General features: G+C 45.6%; 1 protein-coding gene across 9 annotated transcripts in view; it reads left to right on the top strand.

The window, feature by feature from the left end:
* Nucleotides 1–21655, top strand: part of RHBDF1 (rhomboid 5 homolog 1) — a 197097-nt gene that overhangs the window by 75141 nt on the left and 100301 nt on the right. For 7 of the 9 annotated variants that reach the window (XR_009456420.1, XM_059716934.1, XM_059716933.1 and 4 more), the window contains exon 2: nucleotides 12467–12608. Coding sequence is in view for 6 of the 9 variants with exons in the window: in XM_059716934.1 (XP_059572917.1) it covers nucleotides 12489–12608 (120 nt within the window). In the remaining 3 variants the exon portion in view is untranslated. Of the gene's footprint in view, nucleotides 1–12466; nucleotides 12617–21655 lie in introns of those variants that run through there. The other 2 variants (XM_019482369.2, XM_019482368.2) reach the window with 2 other exon arrangements.

Here is a 21655-nt window from a genome sequence, read left to right as displayed (position 1 = left end):
TCTGTAGTGGGAGGCAAAAACTGAACACAGTACTCCAGAGGTGGCCTCTCCAGTTCAGAATAGAGGGGAATAATCACTTCCCTCGATCTGCTGGCAGCAGACCTACCAGTACAGCCCAGTCTGCTGTTAGCCTTCTTGGCAACTAGAGCACACTGCTGGATCTTATTCAGCTTATTATTCACTGTAACTGCAGGTTCTTTTCTGCAGAGCTGCTGCCCAGCCAGTCAGCCCCCAGCCTGTACTGGTGAATAGGATTGTTCTGTCTTAAGTGGGGGACTTTGCACTTGTCCTTGCTGAAGCTCATGAGATTTCTTTTGGCCCAATCCTCCAATTTGTCTAGGTCACTCTGAATACTAGCCCTATGCTCCAGTGCATCTGTTACCTCCCGCTCCATTTTTGAGGTCATTGAAGGCATCGAACAAAACTAGCCCCAGGACTGACCCCTGGGGCACTCCGTTATTTCTAGCTGCCAACTAGACATCGAGCCATTGATTACTGCTCTCTGAGCCCAATGCTCCAGCCTTTTTTCTATCCACCTTACAGTCCATTCATCCAGCCCATACTTCCTTAGCTTGCTTACAAGAATGTTGTGGGAGACAGTATGTACCAAAAGCCTTGCTAAAATCAAGGTACACTACATCCACCGGTCTCCTTTCATCCACAGAGCTAGTCACTTCATTATAGAAGGCAATCAGGTTGGTCAGGCATGACTTGCCCTTGGGGAATCCATGCTGACTGTTCCTAATAACATTTTTCTCCTCCAAGTGCTTAAAAATTGATTTGTTGAGGATCTGCTCCATGATTTTTCCAGGTACCGAGGTGAGGCTGACTGGTATGTAGTTCTCTGGATCCTCCTTTTTCCCCTTCTTAAATATGGGCATATAACAGGTTGACCTCCCTGGCAGCTTTTTTTTTTTTTTTTTTTTTTGCGCGCGCAGCCTGTGAAGGGCACCCTTGAAGTCCCTTAGTGTTTCAATTCTATCTTATCCTGCCTTTACTCTTCTGCCACATCTTGATGTAAATATTATTGAGATGTTCATACTCAAACAGGCAGGGAGACTGCCTGTTATACTTCTATGTTGGGGTTCTCAGCCACCACGGGCTTAAGCCCCCCATCTTTCTCTAGCTAGGCCTGCCAGTCTAAACCAACTGGGTAGGGTTTGGCTCTGAGGTTTTAGTTCCTTACTCTTCTCTGGGCCTGTGGCCCTCCTTTTTTTATTTTTATTTTTTTTCCTATGGAGCCAGGCCTTCTGGCCCCTTTTCACCCTGCGCCCTCTGGACACCAAGTTATTGGTTCTTCTGCCTCCTCAGACTTGGCCCTTTCTTATAATAGTCAAGATCACTCCACTGGGTCCTGGCTTCAAAGTCTTGCAGCCAGCTCTGGGCTACTGGCCCTATATGGCTGCACCCATTAGTGCATTAGGCCCTTTGACCCTTTATGACTGCACCCCTAGGCGCTAATGAGGCCTCCTCCTCCCCTACAGCCTCAACCACAAACCACCAGTCTATCAATCAACAAAAATATATAAACAGTAAGTCAATAGGTTAGAACCACAAAAAAATAGAAATTAAAGAAGGCAGCATGCCAGCTTACATTTTTTCATGGCTTGGTGCTTCTGCTTCCGCTCTGTCTGTGATGCTCCTCCCCGTGGTGCTACCACCGTTTCTCTGAGCATCATCAGGAGTTCCCTTCTCACAGCAGCCAGACTGGCAGCCAAGCCACTCTATGGAGCTCTGATGTATAACCCCCTTCCCCTTTGGCCACTGCCTCCAACTGCTGCCAAGCCCAGGGTTTTTATAGTTCTGGCCTGCCCCCTTTTGGTCACTTGACTAGCTGACCAGGCTCAGCTTTTAACTCCTACCCTGCCAGCAAGCTGTATCCAGAAAGTTCTGGTCTTAAAAGGACCAGCCTGCTTTCTGGTAACAGGGTTAGGGTTCCCTGTTACAGGGCACTACATTTGCCCTTTTCCAATCATCCTGGATCTCTCCTGGTTGCCATGAGTTTTCAAAGGTTAAGGCCAGTGGCTCTGCAATGACATCAGCCAACTCCCTCAGCACCCTCAGGTGCATCCCATCCGGCCCCATGGACTTGTATATGTCTAGCTTTTCTAAGTAGTCCCTAACCTGTTCTTTCACTATTGAGGGTTCTCACTTCTCCCCAAACTGTGCCACCCAGTGCAGTAGTCTGGGAGCTGACCTTGCCTGTGAAGACGGAGGCAAAAAAGGCATTGAGCACTTAAGCCTTTTCTGCATTCTCTGTCACAAGGTTGCCTCCCGCATTCAGTAAGGGACCTACACTTTCCCTGATCCTCCTCTTGCTACTGGCATATTTGTAGAAACCCTTCTTGTTACCCTTCACATCCCTTGCTAGCTGCAACTCCAGTTGTGCTTTGGCCTTCCTGACTTCATTCCTGCATGACTGAGCAATGCTGTTATATTTTTCCCTAGTTGTCTGTCCAAGTTTCTACTTCTTATAAGCTTCCTTGTGTAATTTAGTTTACTGAAGAGTTCCCTGTTAAGCCAAGCTGGTCTGCTATCATACTTGCTAATCTTTCTGCACATTGGGATGGTTTGTTCCTGCACTCTCAGTAAGGGTTCTTTGACATACAGCCAGCTTTTCCTGAACTCCTCTCCCATCAGTCTGGCTTCTCAGGGGATCCTGCCCATGAGTTCCCCGTGTGAGTTGAAGTCTGCTTTACTGAAGTCCAGGTCCTTACTCTGCTGCTCTCCATCCTTCCTTTCCTCAGGATCCTAAACTGAACTCAATCATCTCATGGTCACTTATGCCCAAGTTGCCATCCACTACTAGATTCCCCACCAGTTTTTCCCTGTTTGTGAGCAGCAGGTCAAGAAGAGCATGGCCCCTAGTTGGCCGCTCCAGCACTTGCACCAAGAAGTTGTCCCCAATACTCTCCAAAATCTTCCAGGATTGCCTGTGCACTGCTGTATTGCCTTCCCAGCAGATGTCAGAATAATTGAAGTCCCCCATGAGAACTAGGGCATGTGATTGGGAAACTTCTGCTAGCTGTTCGAAGAAAGTCTCATCCCCCCATTTCCTCCTTGTCTGGTGGTCTATAGCAGCTCTATGTAGCCATAACTCTGGGAAAATATTTTTTCATTTATTTGGCGTCCTCAAAAATAAGGTGCATGTATTGAGGGTGTGTGATATGCAAGAAAATATGGTATTGTTAAATTTACAAGAAAAAAGTAGTACCTGCATGTTTGAGTTGTAGAAGGAAGTTTCTGAAAATGTAGCCCTGCACCCAAATATGGAGTGTAAGATTTCTCTGAGGGTTGTGACCCTTTTGCTATTCTACATGAATCAGTTTAGCTGATAGGATTTTGATAATTTGTGTATGTGTATATATATATATATATATGTTAGTCTCTCAGGAGAGAAGTGATGAAATAACTTATATTCCAATTCCACAGCTCTTTGGAGGTTTACTGAGAAGAAATTGTCCTGATGGTTCTAGTTGAGACCATACTCCAATACTCAGAGAGAGGGTCCTCCTCACCTCCTAGTCTTTGTGAAATGTTAGCTACTACTGACAATGCAAAGAATGCCGTGTTCTGATGTACAATGTTGTAGGGGTGCATGACATAAAACACTGATATAAAACACTGCCTGGTGGAGCTTGGAGATGGCTGGGGAGAAGGGGAGGTAAGCAGCAGTGAGCCTCTCTGGGAGCCCAGCCCTTCTGTTTGGGAAGAGGAGAAGGCAGAGACCTGAGAGCAGCCTTTGCGCAAGGAGGAGTTACTAGTGAATGTAGCAGATTAGAAACTGGAGAGACTTCTTGTAATAGGGGCCCCTGCTGGGGTTAAGCTGGCTCACCTGTTACCTTCTCTGGCCAAAGATTTGGTCCCTGCTGAAGACTCGCCTACCATGACTTGCTGGTAAATGATAGCATATTCTCAGCAGCTCTACCACCTGGCCTGGCTTATCTCTCAAGTCAATATTGGCTCCCTGGAGTTCACTGAATCTTTTGCAGTCTTAGTCCAGACTCTACTAAACTGCTAGGATATAGCACATGGGCACCTCAAAACACTGTGCTGCGGTCCTGTGCTTACATAGGCTGACACGACCCCAGATGGGGGTACTATTGGGAGCACCTCCACAAACTACCGTATCTATCTATAGTCACTTGGGTTCCTCTGGGCTGGCTGGAAGGATTCACTGGACACCCAGCTCTTCCTTCTCAGCCTGAAAGTGTCCTAAAGAAATAGGCTCCCACCTGGGATCCCCAAGAGTCTGTCCTCAACAAACAAAAGAAAACCTGAGCAGGATGTGTGCACCTCACAGTATGTGTGTCCTTCTTTCGCCAGTCTACAGTCCCTTCTACTTACTTCCGTTGTTCTCTTATTACAGCCTACCAAGCAGCTTGGCCAGTCAGCTACAGCTTTCTCCAGCCCTGCAGAGTCCTGGCTGCCTGCAGGGGAGTTTCATGTAATTGTCAAGGGAGTTCCTGGCATTGCCAGGACCTTGGAGCTTACATGGCTTAGGCATACTGTTCTCCAAGCTTTTGCTTGGGGATTTCCCTGCTGGCCAGTGTGGGATCCCTCCTGGATTTAGGTCTGCCCAACAGAAGCAACTGAGTCAGTGCCAAAGCATGCGGCATCCCTGTGGAGGTGGCCCCTTGCTCTCAGCCTAGTAAGGGGAAGGGTGCTAGTGAGATTACTCTGCTGTCTCCCGCTCTCACCCTATTACACTTCTAAAAGAGCAAAGCAGCAGAAGGAAATTCCTGAGACCTGCAAAGTTGTTGTAGAGCAGGAGCGGGCAATATACTTCTCACAGATCATGTGAGCCAGTGACTGTCTAACCTCTTGAACACCTCCACTGATGGAAAGTCCACAACTGCCCCAGGCAAGCTATTCCATTGCCTCACTGATTGAACAGTGAAGTTTTTACTGGTATCCTATCTAAACCTACTTTGCTGCTACTTCAAGCCATTGATCTATGTCCTACTCTGCAGCAAGAGTAGCCCTTCAAGTATTTAAGGTAGCCCTTATGCTATCCCTTTAAGTATTTAAGGATTGCTAACATGTCCCCTCTTAAGCACCTTTTCTGCAAGCTGAACATTCCCTAGCTCCTTCAACATCTCCTTATATGACTTGCCTTCCAAGTCTGTTATCATTTTTGTCACCCGCCGCTGGACCCTCTCTAACGTTTCCATGTCCTTTTTAAAATATGGAGCCTAGAACTGCACACAGTACATGAGATGAGCCTGACCAGTGCCGAGTAGAGAGGCGGTATCAGCTCCTGTATCTTATATGTAATGTTCCTGTTGATAGAGCCCAAAGCTCCATTCACTTTTTGAGCAGCTGCATCACACTGCAGATTCATGTTGAGTCTTTGATCCACCAAGACTCCCAAATCCTTTTCCGTAGTGCTGCCATCCAACCAGGTTTCATTCATTTTATTTGTGTTTTTTTATTATTATTCTTCCCAAGATGTACTACCTTGCATTTGTCAGCATTGGTTTTCATCCTTTTAGCTCCAGCCCAGCTTTCCAGACATTCAAGATTCTTCTGAATTGTGTTCCTGTCCTCTAATGTATTCACAATCCTTCCCAGTCTTGTGTTATCTGCAGATTTGCTCAGTAAGCTCATGAAGAAACACATTGAACTGCCCTGGGCCCAGGACAGACCCTAGTGGGACTCCACTTGAAACCTGCCATTGTGACATGGATCCATTTATAATTGCCCTTTGCTTGCAGCTATTGAGCCAGTTTTCTATCCACCTTATAGTAGTTTCATCTAGCCTACATGTGATTGGAAGGCTTTGGCCATTATTTACCCACCACTTTGCAATGTTCAGCATGATGCTCCTGCCACTTACCCCTCTGTGGAGTGGGTTAGCAACAACTTTGCTCATCTGTATTTTTTTTGGAAGCTAAGGGCCTAAGGAGTTAGTAGGAGGGAGGCTGGCTAAGTAAAAAGAGAATTGGGTTTAGTGCATGTATTTAAAGAGCCTAGCTTGTATTTATATCGATCTTGTGATTATACATGTTTTCCAAGCTGCTGCACAATGGATGCAGAGATATAAATGAAAGTTTGTATTAAGGGCTTGTAGGAAGGTGCTCAGCTCTCAGGGCTTACAAATTTTTCTCATCTTTTGTGGAAAATGACAGCAGCACAGATCTGATCATTATGTTTTCTGTAATACACAGTGTACCAGGTGCTTTTACAAATATGAAAGGTGCTAACAGCTCACCCCAGAAGGCACAGAGCAGGTAAAAAGGGAACTGTTTGAAATAGAAGTGGGCAAGGTGATACTTGATCAGAATAATTAATACAATATTTTAATAATGCAATGACTTTTGTTTAATACTATCTTTATTTGCTTATAAGATCATTCTCTTTCAGTCCTGAATTTAACCTGGCTATGACAATGTTGTAAAATTTGATGACAGTCTTATAAAATTTTTATACTGGGCTCATTTTCTTTGAGTGGTATGCTGTCATGTTTATGAAAAATAGTTAAATCAAAATTACTGCTACTATAAAAACAGCCAGTGGAAGTGACCATTTCCCAATTTTTAGTGTTTGCTGAAGTCAGGGAGCATACTGCTGGGCTTGGAGTAGGCTAAGGGAATGCACATGACTAATAAACAGTTCTCAGAAGAATGTTGATGGCCTTGATTGGTTAGGAGGACCAACTGGTTGGATTGGATCCTGGTGCAGTTAAGTCTTAATCTACCAACTCTTTTTGAGGAGGAAATGGATTTAAATAAACCTTAGCAAATATTAATGGAAAGTGAATGTTAAGCTTCTAACTCCAAGTGCTAGTTCTGGTATGTGCTGTGCTGGTTCTGGTAATTCTCAGTTTTTCTTAACTACAGTAGGGGAGTATATGTGATCTGTATTCATGTCTAATCAACGGCTGTGGACACAGTACACTTGGAGCAGCTTCAAAACGGTAGGGAGAGCTGCTGTGCTAGATCTTGCAACAGATGTTCTGCTGTTATGTAGTTATGTAGACACAAGCCTGTAGTGATACAAGTGAAGCAAAAACTGTACTGTCTTTAACCCTGCTTCATCCAGGGCCATTGTTCTGGTGATTTAGCTCAGTTGTATCCCTACACCAGGGGTGGGCAGTTATTTTGACTGGAGGGCCACATAACAAGTTTTGATGAGCTGTTAAGGACTGCACCATAAAATCTTTTAGAAGATATCATTTTAACAAATTATAGATAAAAAACAAGTATACTAAAAATCAAACACCTGCTATAACATATTTTAATTTTATTTCTAAAAATATTTTTGGCCTGATTATTTTTTGAGTAGTGTATATACAGGTGTTTGCATAATAGCTCAAAATACAGTTTTACTCTTGTATATTGTGTATGTGGGAGGATGTGAGGGTGGGTGTGTGGGGGGTGCATGTGGAGGGTGAGTGTGTGTGTTGGGGGGGAGGGGCTAGGTGTCACAGGCCGTCTAGGTGCTGTGAGTGTATCAGCCATTAGGCTGCTGGGTTCAGGATCAAGGAGGCGAGTTGGGAGTGAAGTAAAGGCAAATTTACTTATAGCTTAGCATACAATAATTAACAGAAAGGTTAATGCAACAAACAGATAGTACAGTAATAAAGAGCTAATAGTGAATGATAACAACAGATAGACAGAATGACAAAGAGTTCCCATATGGGGTTGGCAACTTAACGGCAGTCCCTCTATGCCAGGTGCACGCCAAGTTGTTCCAGCGAAGTCAGGCGGTCCCGATCAATGCTGTCCGAGGGGTCACCGGGAAGATCCCTTGGTCAGGATCCGGTCCTTACTCACACTGGGAGTCCAGGGTCCAGGCTTGATACAGTGATGGTCCTTCTGTCCTGTCCTTCTAACTGGTCACTTGATATGCGTGTTCCTTTATGTCTTATCTTATGCTAATCTGTTGGCTTTAGAGCCACTCACAATCTTGCCCTATAGCTGTTACCCTATGGGATCAAAAGATGTTAGAAATTATCATGAAAGGTTACCGCCCGAACTCGGGTTCACCCAATAAGCAAATTACACCACATTACTTTGAGGATTTAAATTAGCATTACCTGCCCAAGCTCAACCCCAATTAATGCCATATTAAGATTGAAAGTTAAAAGCACTAGGGCCTCTCTACATGTGCAGGTAGAGGCATTGTGTGATCTAATGTACATTTGAAATAGTCATCGACTGTGGGGTTCACAGTGCAAGTAGTGCAAGGAAACACTGCTGCCATTGTGAACTCCTCACCTCAGGGGTCACAGCAGCGGCAGTGTTCTCTCTGTTGTCCCTGCTGAGTCCCACAGTGACATCAGCTGTGGGGCTTGCAGTGGGGACAATGCGAGGAACCCTGCTGGTGTTGTGAGTCCGCATATCACGAGGTTCACAATATTGGCAGTGTTCCTCTGCGAGCCCTCCAGCTGAATATGCTGCCCCCATTGCAAGCCCTGCAGCCAAGGAGGTTCGCATGGGGAACATTGTTCTCCCTGCTGCAAGTTCTGCAGCTGACAGTGCTGTCAACATTGTGAAACTTGTCACGTGCCAGTCTGGCTGTGGGTGGTACACCCCTGTGGCTGGGAGCCCCTCAGTTGATGGGGCTCCAGGCCACAGGGGAGTACTTGGCCACTGTCCGTTCCTGAGGAATGCTAAAGTTTTGTACAGAAAGGACAGGTCGGGGAAGAAAGGGGGAGGGGGGTTGCGCTTGTCAGTGAGCAATATACATCAACCCTCATCAAGACAGAATCCGAGGTTGAGGAAGTAGAAGGATTGTGGGTTAGGCTACATGGGGGGCAAGGAGAAAGGGATTTGGTGGTAGGGGTCTGCTACAAACCCCCACACCAAGGGGAAGAAATAGATGCGGGGCTCCTGAGGCAACTCTCGGAGACCATAAAAGCTAAAGAGGCGGTAGTCATGGGGGACCTAAACTACCCGGACATCTGCTGGGAGACGCAGACAGCAAGGTCCCATCGCTCACGCAGGTTTCTAACCTGTGTACAGGACCTCCACCTGACATAGGAGGTGCATGGTCCGACTAGGGGGAATGCCATACTGGATCTGGTATTGGCAACGGGATGACATGATAGGGGACCTCCAGATCGGTAGCCATTTGGGAGACAGTGATCACCTAATAATAGAATTCAACATAAGGCGTCGAGTGGGTAAGGTAACTAGTAGGGTGAAAGTGCTAGACTTTAGGAAAGCTGATCTCAATGCACTCAGGCGATTAGTCAAGGAAGCACTGCAGAGTAGGAGTTTTGAAGTGATGGGAGCCCAAGAAAGGTGGCTGTGCCTTAAGGAAACAATCCTTCGGGCACAAAGTAAGACGATCCCCGAGCGAGGCAAAAAAGGGAAAGGGGCCAGGAGGCTTCCATGGCTGACCAGAGAAATCCAGGGCAGCCTAAGGGCCAAAAGGGGAGCACATAAAAAGTGGAAACAGGGTGAGATCACTAAAGATGAATATACCTCCTCTGCTCGTGCTTGTAGGGAGGCAGTTAGGCGGGCCAAAGCTACCATGGAGCTGAGGATGGCAACCCAAGTAAAAGACAACAAGAAATTGTTTTTTAGATATATTGGGAGTAAAAGGAAGGCCCAGGGAGAAACAATTGGTGACAGACAGGGGGGACAAGGCTGAACTCCTCAATGAGTTCTTTGCCTCAGTGTTCCTAAGTGAGGGGCACAACAAGTCTCTCACTGAGGTTGTAGAGAGGCAGCAGCAAGGAGCCAGACTTCCATACGTAGATCCTGAGGTGGTGCAGAGTCACTTGGAAGAACTGGATGCCTTTAAGTCGGCAGGCCCGGATGAGCTCCATCCGAGGGTGCTGAAGGCACTGGCCGACATCATTGCAGAGCCGCTGGCGGGAATATTCGAACGCTCGTGGCGCACGGGCCAAGTCCCAGAGGATTGGAAAAGGGCTAACGTGGTCCCCATTTTCAAAAAGGGAAGGAAGGAGGACCCGGGCAACTATAGGCCAGTCAGTCTCACCTCCATCCTTGGTAAAGTCTTTGAAAAAATTATCAAGGCTCACATTTGTGAGAGCCCGGCAGGGCAAATTATGCTGAGGGGAAACCAGCACGGGTTTGTGGCAGGCAGATCGTGCCTGACCAATCTAGTCTCTTTCTATGACCAGGTTACGAAACGCCTGGACACAGGAGGAGGGGTGGATGTCGTATACTTAGACTTCAGGAAGGCCTTCGATACGGTATCCCACCCCGTACTGGTGAACAAGTTAAGAGGCTGTGATGTGGATGACTACACAGTCCGGTGGGTGGCGAATTGGCTAGAGGGTCGCACCCAAAGAGTCGTGGTGGATGGGTCGGTTTTGACCTGGAAGGGTGTGGGCAGTGGGGTCCCGCAGGGCTCGGTCCTTGGACCGATACTCTTTAATGTCTTCATCAGTGACTTGGACGAGGGAGTCAAATGTACTCTGTCCAAGTTTGCAGATGACACAAAGCTATGGGGAGAAGTGGACACGCCGGAGGGCAGGGAACAGCTGCAGGCAGACCTGGACAGGTTGGACAAGTGGGCAGAAAACAACAGGATGCAGTTCAACAAGGAGAAATGCAAAGTGCTGCACCTAGGGAGGAAAAATGTCCAGCACACCTATAGCCTAGGGAATGACCTGCTGGGTGGCACAGAGGTGGAAAGGGATCTTGGAGTTCTAGTGGACTCCAAGATGAACATGAGCCGACAGTGTGATGAAGCCATCAGAAAAGCCAATGGCACTTTATCGTGCATCAGCAGATGCATGACGAATAGGTCCAAGGAGGTGATACTTCCCCTCTATAGGGCGCTGGTCAGACCGCAGTTGGAGTACTGCGTGCAATTCTGGGCGCCACACTTCAAGAAGGATGCGGATAACCTGGAGAGGGTCCAGAGAAGGGCAACTCGTATGGTCAAGGGCCTGCAGACCAAGCCCTATGAGGAGAGACTAGAGAAACTGGACCTTTTCAGCCTCCGCAAGAGAAGGTTGAGAGGCGACCTTGTGGCTGCCTATAAGTTCATCACGGGGGCACAGAAGGGAATTGGTGAGTATTTATTCACCAAGGCGCCCCCGGGGCTTACAAGAAACAATGGCCACAAGCTAGCAGAGAGCAGATTTAGACTGGACATTAGGAAGACCTTCTTCACAGTTTGAGTGGCCAAGGTCTGGAACGGGCTCCCAAGGGAGGTGGTGCTCTCCCCTACCCTGGGGGTCTTCAAGAGGAGGTTAGATGAGTATCTAGCTGGGGTCATCTAGACCCAGCACTCTTTCCTGCTTATGCAGGGGGTCGGACTCGATGATCTATTGAGGTCCCTTCCGACCCTAACATCTATGAATCTATGAACCCCTTAGTTCTTTATTTCTTAGATTCCTTGGACTGTGCTACTTATATTAGGTGGTCAGGTCTGGTTACGGATGACCTTTAAAAAACCTGTTAGATCAGCTAATCTTGTAGTTTGCTTATTTTTGGGGCCCATGATCAGTGCAAACAGTTAGATTCAACACTTTGGTTAAATTGTGACAGACAAATTCCACTTGCAGGTTGCAAATTTGCAAGCTTTGCATTAGCTAATCTTAACTGCAAAACAATTGCCTCGATGTCTCCAAGAGCATATCTTTATTGCTCATGATAGTAACCCCTCTGGTTCTGGCCACCACAGCTAGGTCCTGGGAGCCAGCCAGGAGTGTGGGAAGGGAGTGAGAGGGAGGGGGCGCATGCAGCAGAGCTCACTTGCATGGTACAGATGCAGATGCATTTGCCCTTACCTTCTGGCCTGCAGCTGCTCCCACAGCATCCAGCAGGGGGCTAAGCCCTACCCACTCCCGCCTGAACCCACTCCCAGCCTGGCCCCAGCCTCAGCCAGGATGCACAGCTTCCCGGCAAGACTGCACCCAGGCAGTGGCAGCTGCATTGGGAGCAGCCCCTCCAGGAAAATGTGCTTGCTGGCTAGAGCTCCAGAGCTGGGGGCAGGGCCAGGGGCAGGAGTCGGCTGCCCCAAGAGGGAGCAGGCAGGGCTCAGGCCCATGTAGAGTATCCTGGGGGCAGCTGTGGGCTGGATTCAGTCAATTGGTGGGGGCCTGCCCACAGGCCAGATCCAATCAGTTGGCGGGCTGGATCCAGCCCATGGGCCTTATTTTGCCCACCCCTGCCCTACAGGTTCATGCACATGTAAAAATTCCAATGTAATAGCTGTTGCTCACTCCTGAGAAGCAGCTCTCCCTCTCCTTTTGGAGTTAATCCAGGTGTACATTTGTCCATACCCAGAACTGAACAATACCATTGAAAGTTATGACATCATAAGAAATATCTGATAAAGTACCAGCAATGGTGGTAGCGGCAGATTACTCAAAAAGTTACTTAACTAAAGTCTAAGGCTGAGCAAATACCAAGCAGCTCACAAGCCATGTGCAAGTACAAGGAAACAGAATACCTCCCAAACCAGTGGTGCTCTCCCTTGAAAGGGACAGCATGGGTCCCATGCAAACATTGTGGTTTCTTTTCTTTTCCCTTAGGCCTGAGGATTGAGAAAGGAAGATGTCAGAAGCACGACATGACAGCACAAGCAGTCTGCAGCGGAAGAAGCCACCTTGGCTAAAATTGGATATACCAGTGACAGTTCCTGTGACATCACCTGAAGAGCCCCTTGGTGTGCAGGTATTGGTGTGAGTAATGTATTGATATGGGAAGGAATAAATGTATGAATGCGGCTTGCATGTTCAAATTTGCAGAGCATTGGACTTAATTATATTGAGAGCCTACGTGTTGGGAAAGGGCTAAAGATCAGATATACCATATTTACTTAAGTATAAGAAGACTCCAAATATTAGATGACCTCCTATTATTTAGATTCTATATATGGAAAAGTATACATTTGTTATAATTTTCCAGGTCTATAATCTAATTATTGGAGGTTCGTCTTGAATTTATCTGCCCTCCCATTGCTACAGCAGGGAAAATAAACCTGGGGGGTCAGTGTTTACATGTGCACCCCTATTAGGGTGCACAAAACTAATAAACTGCAGCAGGGTAGGACTTGTAAATATAAGTCTTGCCCCATTTCAGAATATTTTCATGTGCAACAGCACATGTGTAGATGCTGAGTTGGTAAGCTGGGGCATAAGGTTGCTTCCATGTGGGGGCTGCCTGCCAACTAGCCCTACACTGAAGCACCCTCATGCCCCAGCCAGCTCCTCCACAGCACATTGAGCTCAGTTGGAGCAGCCCCAGGCTGGTAGGCTGACCCCTGGGATTTTTTGCCAGCTGGGGCTACTGCAAACTGGCTCAATGTGTTGTGGTCCAGGCACACACGTAAACCACATACCTGGGAGCTTCCTGAGAGCAATAAACTGCAGACAAATAAGCTTTGCAGTTTATTGCTGCACACTAAAGGCACATGTAGACACGCTCACTTATACGTAGTACAAATTTTGCATGATATTAGTCCAAAGCCAAAAGGCTCATGACTTACTATATAGTTCGTTGGGCTGGGCTCCAGCAGTCAGCAGCGTTTAAAGCCATAGTGACCTCCGCAGCTCAGCACTGCTCAGCATGTATGTATACTCCAGATACCCCTCACAGAGATTCCATGTGGAAATTAACATTCTACTCATGACTGAAACCAGGTCACGAGTCCTGGGATCCTCCAAAAATGCAAGTGAGGTGCAGAACAACCTGTTCTGGCTCCATCTCATGATGGGTGGGGCCACACTAATCATATGCAACAGGATGAGAAAAGGTGTGACAGATGGATTCTGGGTGAACTGTTGGAGCCCTGTTTCATGATGTTTGCCAGATATTTAAGGTTGGTGAAGAAACCGGAATCATTGGAAATGAGAAAGAAAAGGACAGCTCAGCTGTGGGTGTGAAGAGGAATTTGAAATGTATGCAATGTAGTATTTTACCATGGTGGAATAATGGCTCACCATGACTTTATAAAGAGTAGGTGCTGAGGGGGACAGCACTCAGTGGACATTACCATATATTTTATTTAGGTGTGCTGTCTTAACTTATCCTTGGAATAAGTACCTATCAGCAACATAAATTCTCTGCTCCCTTTGGCTAAGGTCAAGTGTAGTGACTTGGCAGAAGTCTGATATGCTGCTTGGACTGATACCAGAAGAGCTAGGAGGATAGTGGTAGAGCACCAAGATGGAGAAGAAGGAGTTCTCAGAGCCTGGAACAGCATTCATGGTGTTTTTGGAGAGGAGAGTGACAGTTATGAAAGGGAAAGCTATTATGCTTAATGACACTATTACATGTCTTGTACCAGATATGGAGACTAAGACCTGGTTATTTTTAACTGTAAGCAAGTTTATTAAACCCTAGCAAATTGGACAACAAAAAAAGTCAATATAATTTCTACTTAAGCACAAGAAAAAACCCTAACTTAACCCTTAATTTGATATCTTTCCAAGACTCAAATAAAAAAATTCAAACCTTCAAAACTTTAAGTCAAAATCAATATATATGTATATCATATTCAAACAAAAAATAATAATCTGGTGCAAAATAAACAAAACCTAAAAAAATTGTTCCAAAACCTTTTAAAATAACCTTTTAAAAACCTATTAAAATAAATTTAATTCAATGTGTACATAAAGTCATTTAAAATATAAAAGTACTTTAAATAAAGTTTAAAAACAGCCTAATAATCCACTATCAATAAAAAAGTGCAAAATTAGTGCAATAACTGCTTGTCATGTGCTTTAGTAAATGCAACTCCCTAAATTAAAAAAGCCCTATTGCACATCAGCAAATTAAAGAGCCCTAAGCTAAAATTCAAATTAATTATATTAAACCCTACCCATAATGGCAAAAAACCCAAGTATTGCCTAGTTATCATTAATCCATTTATAAAATAAATAAAAACAATCCCCCAAAAAACCAATATTGCTCAAATCATCACTGCTCAATTGTTTAACATAGTCTTCTCCCCACAAAACAATCCCAGAGCAAATTAATTCAAATTGAATTTCCCATTTCACAAAAAAGTAATGTAAACACTTTGTAAAATATTAAAAATTAAACAAAACTTTTAACAAACACCCTTAATTAAATTAAAGGTCAAATCATACTATTAAAAACCCTCTCCACAAGGTTGTTAAAACTTCTGGTAAAAATTAAAACCAAATAGAGATGCACTGATACATCAGCCCAATATCAGATCAGTACCAATATAAAGAAAATTGGCTGTATCGAAAATTGGCCCGATGGGGCCCATAATTTGGCTGATAAATGCCTGTGTGTGCATGCAGCTTCAGCGGAACACTCAGGCAGCAAGGATCACAGACCGGCAGCATGGAGAGCTGCCTCCAGCTAGTAAATCCATTGTGGTGGAAGGGGAGGGGGAAGGGAAGAGGCATGTAGGGGGCAGATCAAGCCCTCCCACGGTGAGGGAGGGGACAGGGGCAGGAGCAGGCTCATCAGGGGAGCAGCTCCTGCCACTGTACGCACCCCGGGAAGGCACAGGGGGGATATGTGCACCTGGATCTCTGTGGGGCGGGACAGGGTGGGTGGGCTGCAGCTGTGGGCTGGAGCCGGGGCCGTACTGGGCTCTTTTCACCAGGGTCTGGGCTCAGGGTGGAGGCTACAGAGGGGGCTGCAGCCACCCCAGATTTCACCATAGTTCCCTCCTAGTGCCACCACATACCCAAATACATGAAATTTGGGGTGGCTGCAGTCCCCTCTGTAGCCCCCACCCCAAGCCCAGGCCCCAGTGAGAAGAGCCTGGTGCATCCCCAGCTCCAGCCCTCAACTGCAGCCCATCCTCCCCACCCCACGCAGATCCAAGGGCACATGCCCCCTCATGCCCTTCCCGGATGCACGTAGCAGCGGGAGCAGTGGGCTCCCGCAACGAGCCATGGGTCCGTCCATCCTGCACTCTACCCTGCCTTGGCTGGGCAGCGCTTGCCCCCATTCCCTCCCTCACCACAGGGGGGAGTTGATCTGCCCCATCACATCTTTTCCCTTCCTCCTCCCCTTCCACCACAATGAACTTACCAGCTGGAGGCAGCTCTCCACGCTGTATCAGAAATCTATATTGGCCGATATGCCTCCTTAAAAATTGGATATCAGCCCCCAAAATCTCTATCGGTGCACCCCTAAAGCCAAAAGCTTCCCATGATCTTAATGATTCTTAAAAGTAAAAAACCCTCACATGGGTATATGCCATTTAAGTAATAACAGAAAAAAGTGTACTCCAAAACAATAATAGTTTAGCTGTAACATGTCCAAAGAATTACAATTACAGCAGTCTTAAATCAATGGGTTTTTAAATTAATGCAACAATTAATTGATATTGACCAGAGCAGACCAAGAGATGAAAAGCATATTGGACAGTGGAAGTGAAGAGCCAGAGTCTGATAGAAGATGGACAAAGGTGGGGAAGAAGGGATGAAAGAAGGTAGGAATAAAAGATGTGGTGGGAGCAGAGGTTTTGGAGGAGGATTTATTGAAGAAAACAACCAATGAAAAGTCCAGTCAGTAGGAAGAACAGGAGGAGAAAAAGTCAGGAGGGAGAAATAAGAAATGAAACAGTGATTGAAGGAAAGGGGAAGACTAGTGGGAGGAATAAACCAGATCTGAAAAGAGAATAATGATGGAAAGAAGGGAGAGACAGAGTGGCAGGTAATCTACACCTGAGAATAGGAGCAGTAGTAACAGGGGAAAGAAAGTGGAAAAGTCGGACAAGGAATAGATATGAATTTATAGAAAAAATATTGTTTAAAGTTTTGGATGTTAACACGGAACATTTGAATAGCTTGGTCGCCTTTCCTAACCAGAAGTCATGGGAAATTTCATTTTGGAGCCAAGAAGACTATGAGGATTTCTGGAAGATGTATGAGGCGAGAGAGAACTTAAGGGGATACATTTTATTGCAGAAGAAAAGACAAGAGAAAGGACAATAATTATTTGAATGTATATGGACATGCTTGAGATGGGAGAGATAGAGACATGGTTGGAGAATTATGTACAAAAAGTTATGTATGTTGAGATGATACGTGATAAATACTGGATATGGACAGAATCATGCAGAGTTGGGTGGTAGCGAGGGCAGATGAAAGGAGTCTTGGCAGAATAATGCACTTACTGGCAGTAATCTAAGTAATGCCAAAAGGAGGGTTTAGAATGTATTTTGGAGATCCTAAACTCTGTAGCAAGTGTGGGTAGGAAGGACACCTGGCCTTATACTGCTGGTGTAATTATGCTGCAGATGTGAAGGGAAAGGGCGAGTGCTGAAAAATACTGAAGTGTGTTATTTGCAGGGAAGAGGGACACTTATAATGTCAATGCCTATAGTCCTTCTCAAATAAAGTGAGATCTACAGCGGAGCAGCAGAGACAGGAAAGGGAAAGTGGGGAAGAAGAAGATGCTGTATCAGAATGCATGACAGTGGAAGAGACACCAGAAGAAGTAAGAGCTGGAGAGGAAGAGAATGGAATTTGAGTAGTCAAAGTTGTGCAGCTGGTGAAAGAGGAGGGAAGACAAGGAAAGATAAGTGGAATAAGTGACTTTGAGACAGAGGAGAGAGAAAGGAAAGAGGAGAGGATGATACAGGAAGAAGAAGGAGGAATGAAGATAGAACACGAGAAAGAAGAGAGACAAATTGGGAAAAGAAAAATCACACGCTATGAAGCTTAGGAAGAAGAAGAAGGACAAAGAGAGAGAAGGGGAGGAAGACGGATTGATGAGAAGCTCATTGGAGCTAATGTGGTCTGGGTCAATGCAAAGGGGAAAGGGAAGGGTGGAAGCAGAAAAATGTGAGAGGGGAAAGGGAAAACGTTCTTAAATGTTAAAGCAATAAAACAACTGGCAAAGACTACAGGGATGCAAAGAGGGGAGGATTAGAGCTCATGACATAAAACAGCAACATAGAAGACTCATTAAGTGGTAGGCATGTGAAAGTTAAATGGACAAATATGACTTTGTGTATTGCATCTATAAATATCAGAAGTGTGTTATCAAGAAAGAAGTGGGATAAGATTATGACAATATTGAGCAAGATAAAAGCAGATGCAATATGTTTGCAAGTGTTTGGAATCCAATGGTAAAGGATTTACAAGTATTTTGTAAAGGGATGGGGATGGGGACCATTGTGGTGGACAGTGTCAGATGCAAAGAAAGTGGGTGAAGTCTTGATTTTTGTGCAAGAGTGAGGAAGTGGAAGTGTGGCAAGTGCAAGTGATTTTAGAAGGGAGACTGCAATGAATGGTGGTGGAGTTTGAAAAAGAGTTAGAGATTTAAAATATATAGTGCTGACTGAAAGAGAAGGGAGGATCACTCTGTTTAAGAAATTAGAAGTATATGTAGGTGGAAGTAGACAGCAAATTCTGTGCATTATTGAGGAGGGGGATAGGGGAGGGGAGGGAGAGCTAGACAGCTCATCAAAAGTACTGATTAATAGGGCCATGCGAAACAGCAGCATTATGCATTGACATCCATTTCGGCGTTTTGACAGAACAGTAGAGGTTTTTTGAGTTTTGTTTCATTTCGAAAACACTGTTCAATTCCGTTTCTTTTAAATGGTTTCACTGTTTTGACATTTCAAATGGGCTGGGGAAGGGAACTCAGCCTGGCTCAGTTCCCTTCCCCAGTGCTGCGATTGGGCAAGGGAGGGGGAACTCAGCTGAGTTCCCTTCCCCATCCCCATTGCAGCCCTGGTTCTCCCCTGTCTCCCACCACCTGGCTGGCTGCTTCAAATCTCAAAACGTTTTGAAACTTTCAAAACATTTCAACTGCCCTCCTTTCGTTTCAAGGTTGTTTTGAAGCCCTTCATTTCATTTCGATTTCACTGCTTCAAGCTCGAAATGAGTCGAAACAGTCTCGAAATGAAACAGCCCGTGAAATTTCACACAGCCCTACTGATTAATATACTAAAAGAAGGATAATTCAGTTCATGCAGTCCCAGCTTCAGGCACTCTCTTTCAGTGAACCCCTTAAACAGCCAGAGATTTCTCACTTTACATAAACTAGTTTTAACACATGCTAATAAAGTCCTTAATAACGTTTCTCCTCTGGCCGTTTTGGTATGAGTCCATATAGTACCATCTCCTGCACTAATGACAGGTTTATTCTGGTGACACTCAAAAAGTGGTGGACCCTTTCCCACACCCCTTTTGCACATGTACATTCCCAAAACACACGTCCCACTGTTTCTTCTTTCCCACACCTCTCTCTTGGGCACCTTGATGAGGTTATCAAGCTTCATGTGTGTTGCACTTCTCTCACCAGCAAGAAATTTCTTACAACCGTTCACTCTAGGTCAGCATGTTCACCTTTTAATTGTTTATCTGCCACCGCCCCTCACACCTTCTTCACTTGTCCTTCTGTGAAGTTTCGCACCAGTGTCATACTGTCTCTCTCCCTTACTGCTTTCCTCTATTTCTTATGATTCTTCAGGACTGCAGCCCTAACTTCCCTAGTTTATAACTCTACATGAATCCTTCCATCCTGATGTAATAAATCAGTGGTTGCCATGCCCATGGACTCTTCAAAGAGGTATGATATGTTTCCCATTTCCTTAAAATTGTAGGTGTGTGAAATTGGGTGATACACACTGCTTTCCTCTCTCCCTCCATTACTGTCTTGCATATTTGCGTTTACATATTTAAAGACCGGCAGCCTCCATCCCTCCATCTTTCTTGCTCTGTACAGTTCAGCTGTAGTGAACCTTTCTCTTTTGGCATTCCAAAAGAATACACATATTTCCCTCTGTACTTCTGCTATCTGATATCACGTTGGTGGGAATACAATTCCCGTACATAGAATAATCAGCAGTAGCACAGCCTTAAACACCAACATTTTTCCAACAAAGGACAGTGTCTTTCCAGGCCATAACCAAAGTACTTGCCATAGCCTTGCCGTCACCTTTTCCCATGCTGTATTACCTTTCCCTTCGGCATCCATCAGGATCCCTAGCACTCTGATTTCTCTCTCTGTGTTTATCTGAAGGTCTAACTTCTCCAAGTCCCTCCAGTTCAGAATATATTTATGATGTGATAGACTGTGAAAATAAGAAATTATAAAACAAAATATGTTTAGGTCAAATTATTTTGATGAAAGATTATAAAAGAGGCTTTATTGGGGTAATATTAGGTATTTGCTATAGACCACCAAAGTGAGAGTTGGATAGGTTGGAGACCTCTTAAAATTATTAGAGGCACAAATGCCACCATATGCTGTGTCATTATAGGAGAATTTAACATCCCAGATATCAACAGGGGAACAACCACTATTAACTGCAACAGGACCTAATTATTCCAGGGTCTGGTATTTAATGGATTTCTTTATCTAATAGCTACTAGCTCAACAAAAGGGTGTGGTGTTTTAGATTTGGATTGGGAAGTATTGAGGAGATTGTATTGGAGCTAGCTGGAGGAAAAAATGATAATGAGTCAATTCAGTTTTAACTGGAAGGATAACAAACAGTTGGCAAGTGAAGTTTTTGATTTCTAAAAGCAGACGGAAGGAAGTTAAGGAAGTTAAACTGAGAAATCAGGGACTTGAATGTAGAGGAGGCTTCAAATGTATTGAAGTAAAAAATGCAGAAACTGGCTAGAATTTGAGCAAAACTGTGTAGAAGAACTCCAAACTTAATTGGATGAATAACCATTTCAGGAAGGAATGAGCATTCTCATTTCCCACAAGAAATGCGTTGACTGGCAAAGAAAGCTACAATTTAGAGGTGAGGAAAGGTAGAGATAATGTGAGAATTAGCAGAATTCCAGCTGGGTAGGACCTTCCAAAGGACATTAAAACAAATAGTAAAAGATTCCTCAGCCAAGCAATTGAAAAAAGAATAAAGAAAGAAAAAATGAGGAAAAAAAGGCACTGCCAGTGCCCTGCTGCTTTAACAGAAGGCAATAGTGGGAGGGGAGTCAGTAGGGAAGGCAAGGGAGGGGAGGCAGTAGGGAAAGGTGATGGGCAGCAGGGGGTAAGGCTTGACCCTGGCCCCCTTTCGCCTGTCTGCCCCCACCACTTGCCCTCCTCTGCTGCCTCTGCCCCCTCTCTGTCTGCTCCCCTGCAGCCTGAGGTCTCTCTTTCCTCCCCCTACCCCTCTCCACTACTCACCTCTGCTCTGGCAGGCTCCATCCCTGCTGCAGCCTGGGGCATGGAGCATACGTTTGCTCCAGCCCTGTAGCAGTGGTGGCAGGAGCTCAGGCCAGGCCCCAAAGCTGGGACAGATCGGCCACACTGCCAGTGCTACTATGGAGCTGGAACAAAGGGCTGTGGTGGGAATGGAGCCTGCCAGACCAGGAGCAAGGATAGGCAGTGAGGCAGAAGACCGGGGGAAGGGGAAGACCTCAGGCTGCAGGGAGAGGAAGGCAGCAGGGGGGACAAGTGGTGGGGGTAAACAGGCAGCAGGGGTTTAGGTGTGAGGAGCAAAGGGCAAGCCCTACCACCTGCCCCATCACTGCCTTCCCTACCACCAGACCTCCCCCACCACCAGATTCCCCCCCCCACACCTGCTCCTATCATGTCGCCCCTCTGCCACTGCCTTCCCCACTGCAGAAGTGCGGGGAACAAACTTAACTAGATCCTATACCTGGAAAATCATAACAAATTTATACATTTTTCAGGTGTAGAATCTAATTATTGGGGAGGTATCTTAAATTTGGTAAATACAGTACCTGAAATGTGTATATACTAATGTGAGAAACATGGGGAATAGGCAGGAAGAATTGGAGGCCCTCGTACAATCA

The sequence above is a fragment of the Alligator mississippiensis genome, chromosome 13 (assembly GCF_030867095.1).
Source record: "Alligator mississippiensis isolate rAllMis1 chromosome 13, rAllMis1, whole genome shotgun sequence".
NCBI classification, from domain to species: domain Eukaryota; kingdom Metazoa; phylum Chordata; order Crocodylia; family Alligatoridae; genus Alligator; species Alligator mississippiensis.
Note: the sequence above shows the minus strand (reverse complement) of the source record. Positions and strands in the feature narration are given on the sequence as shown.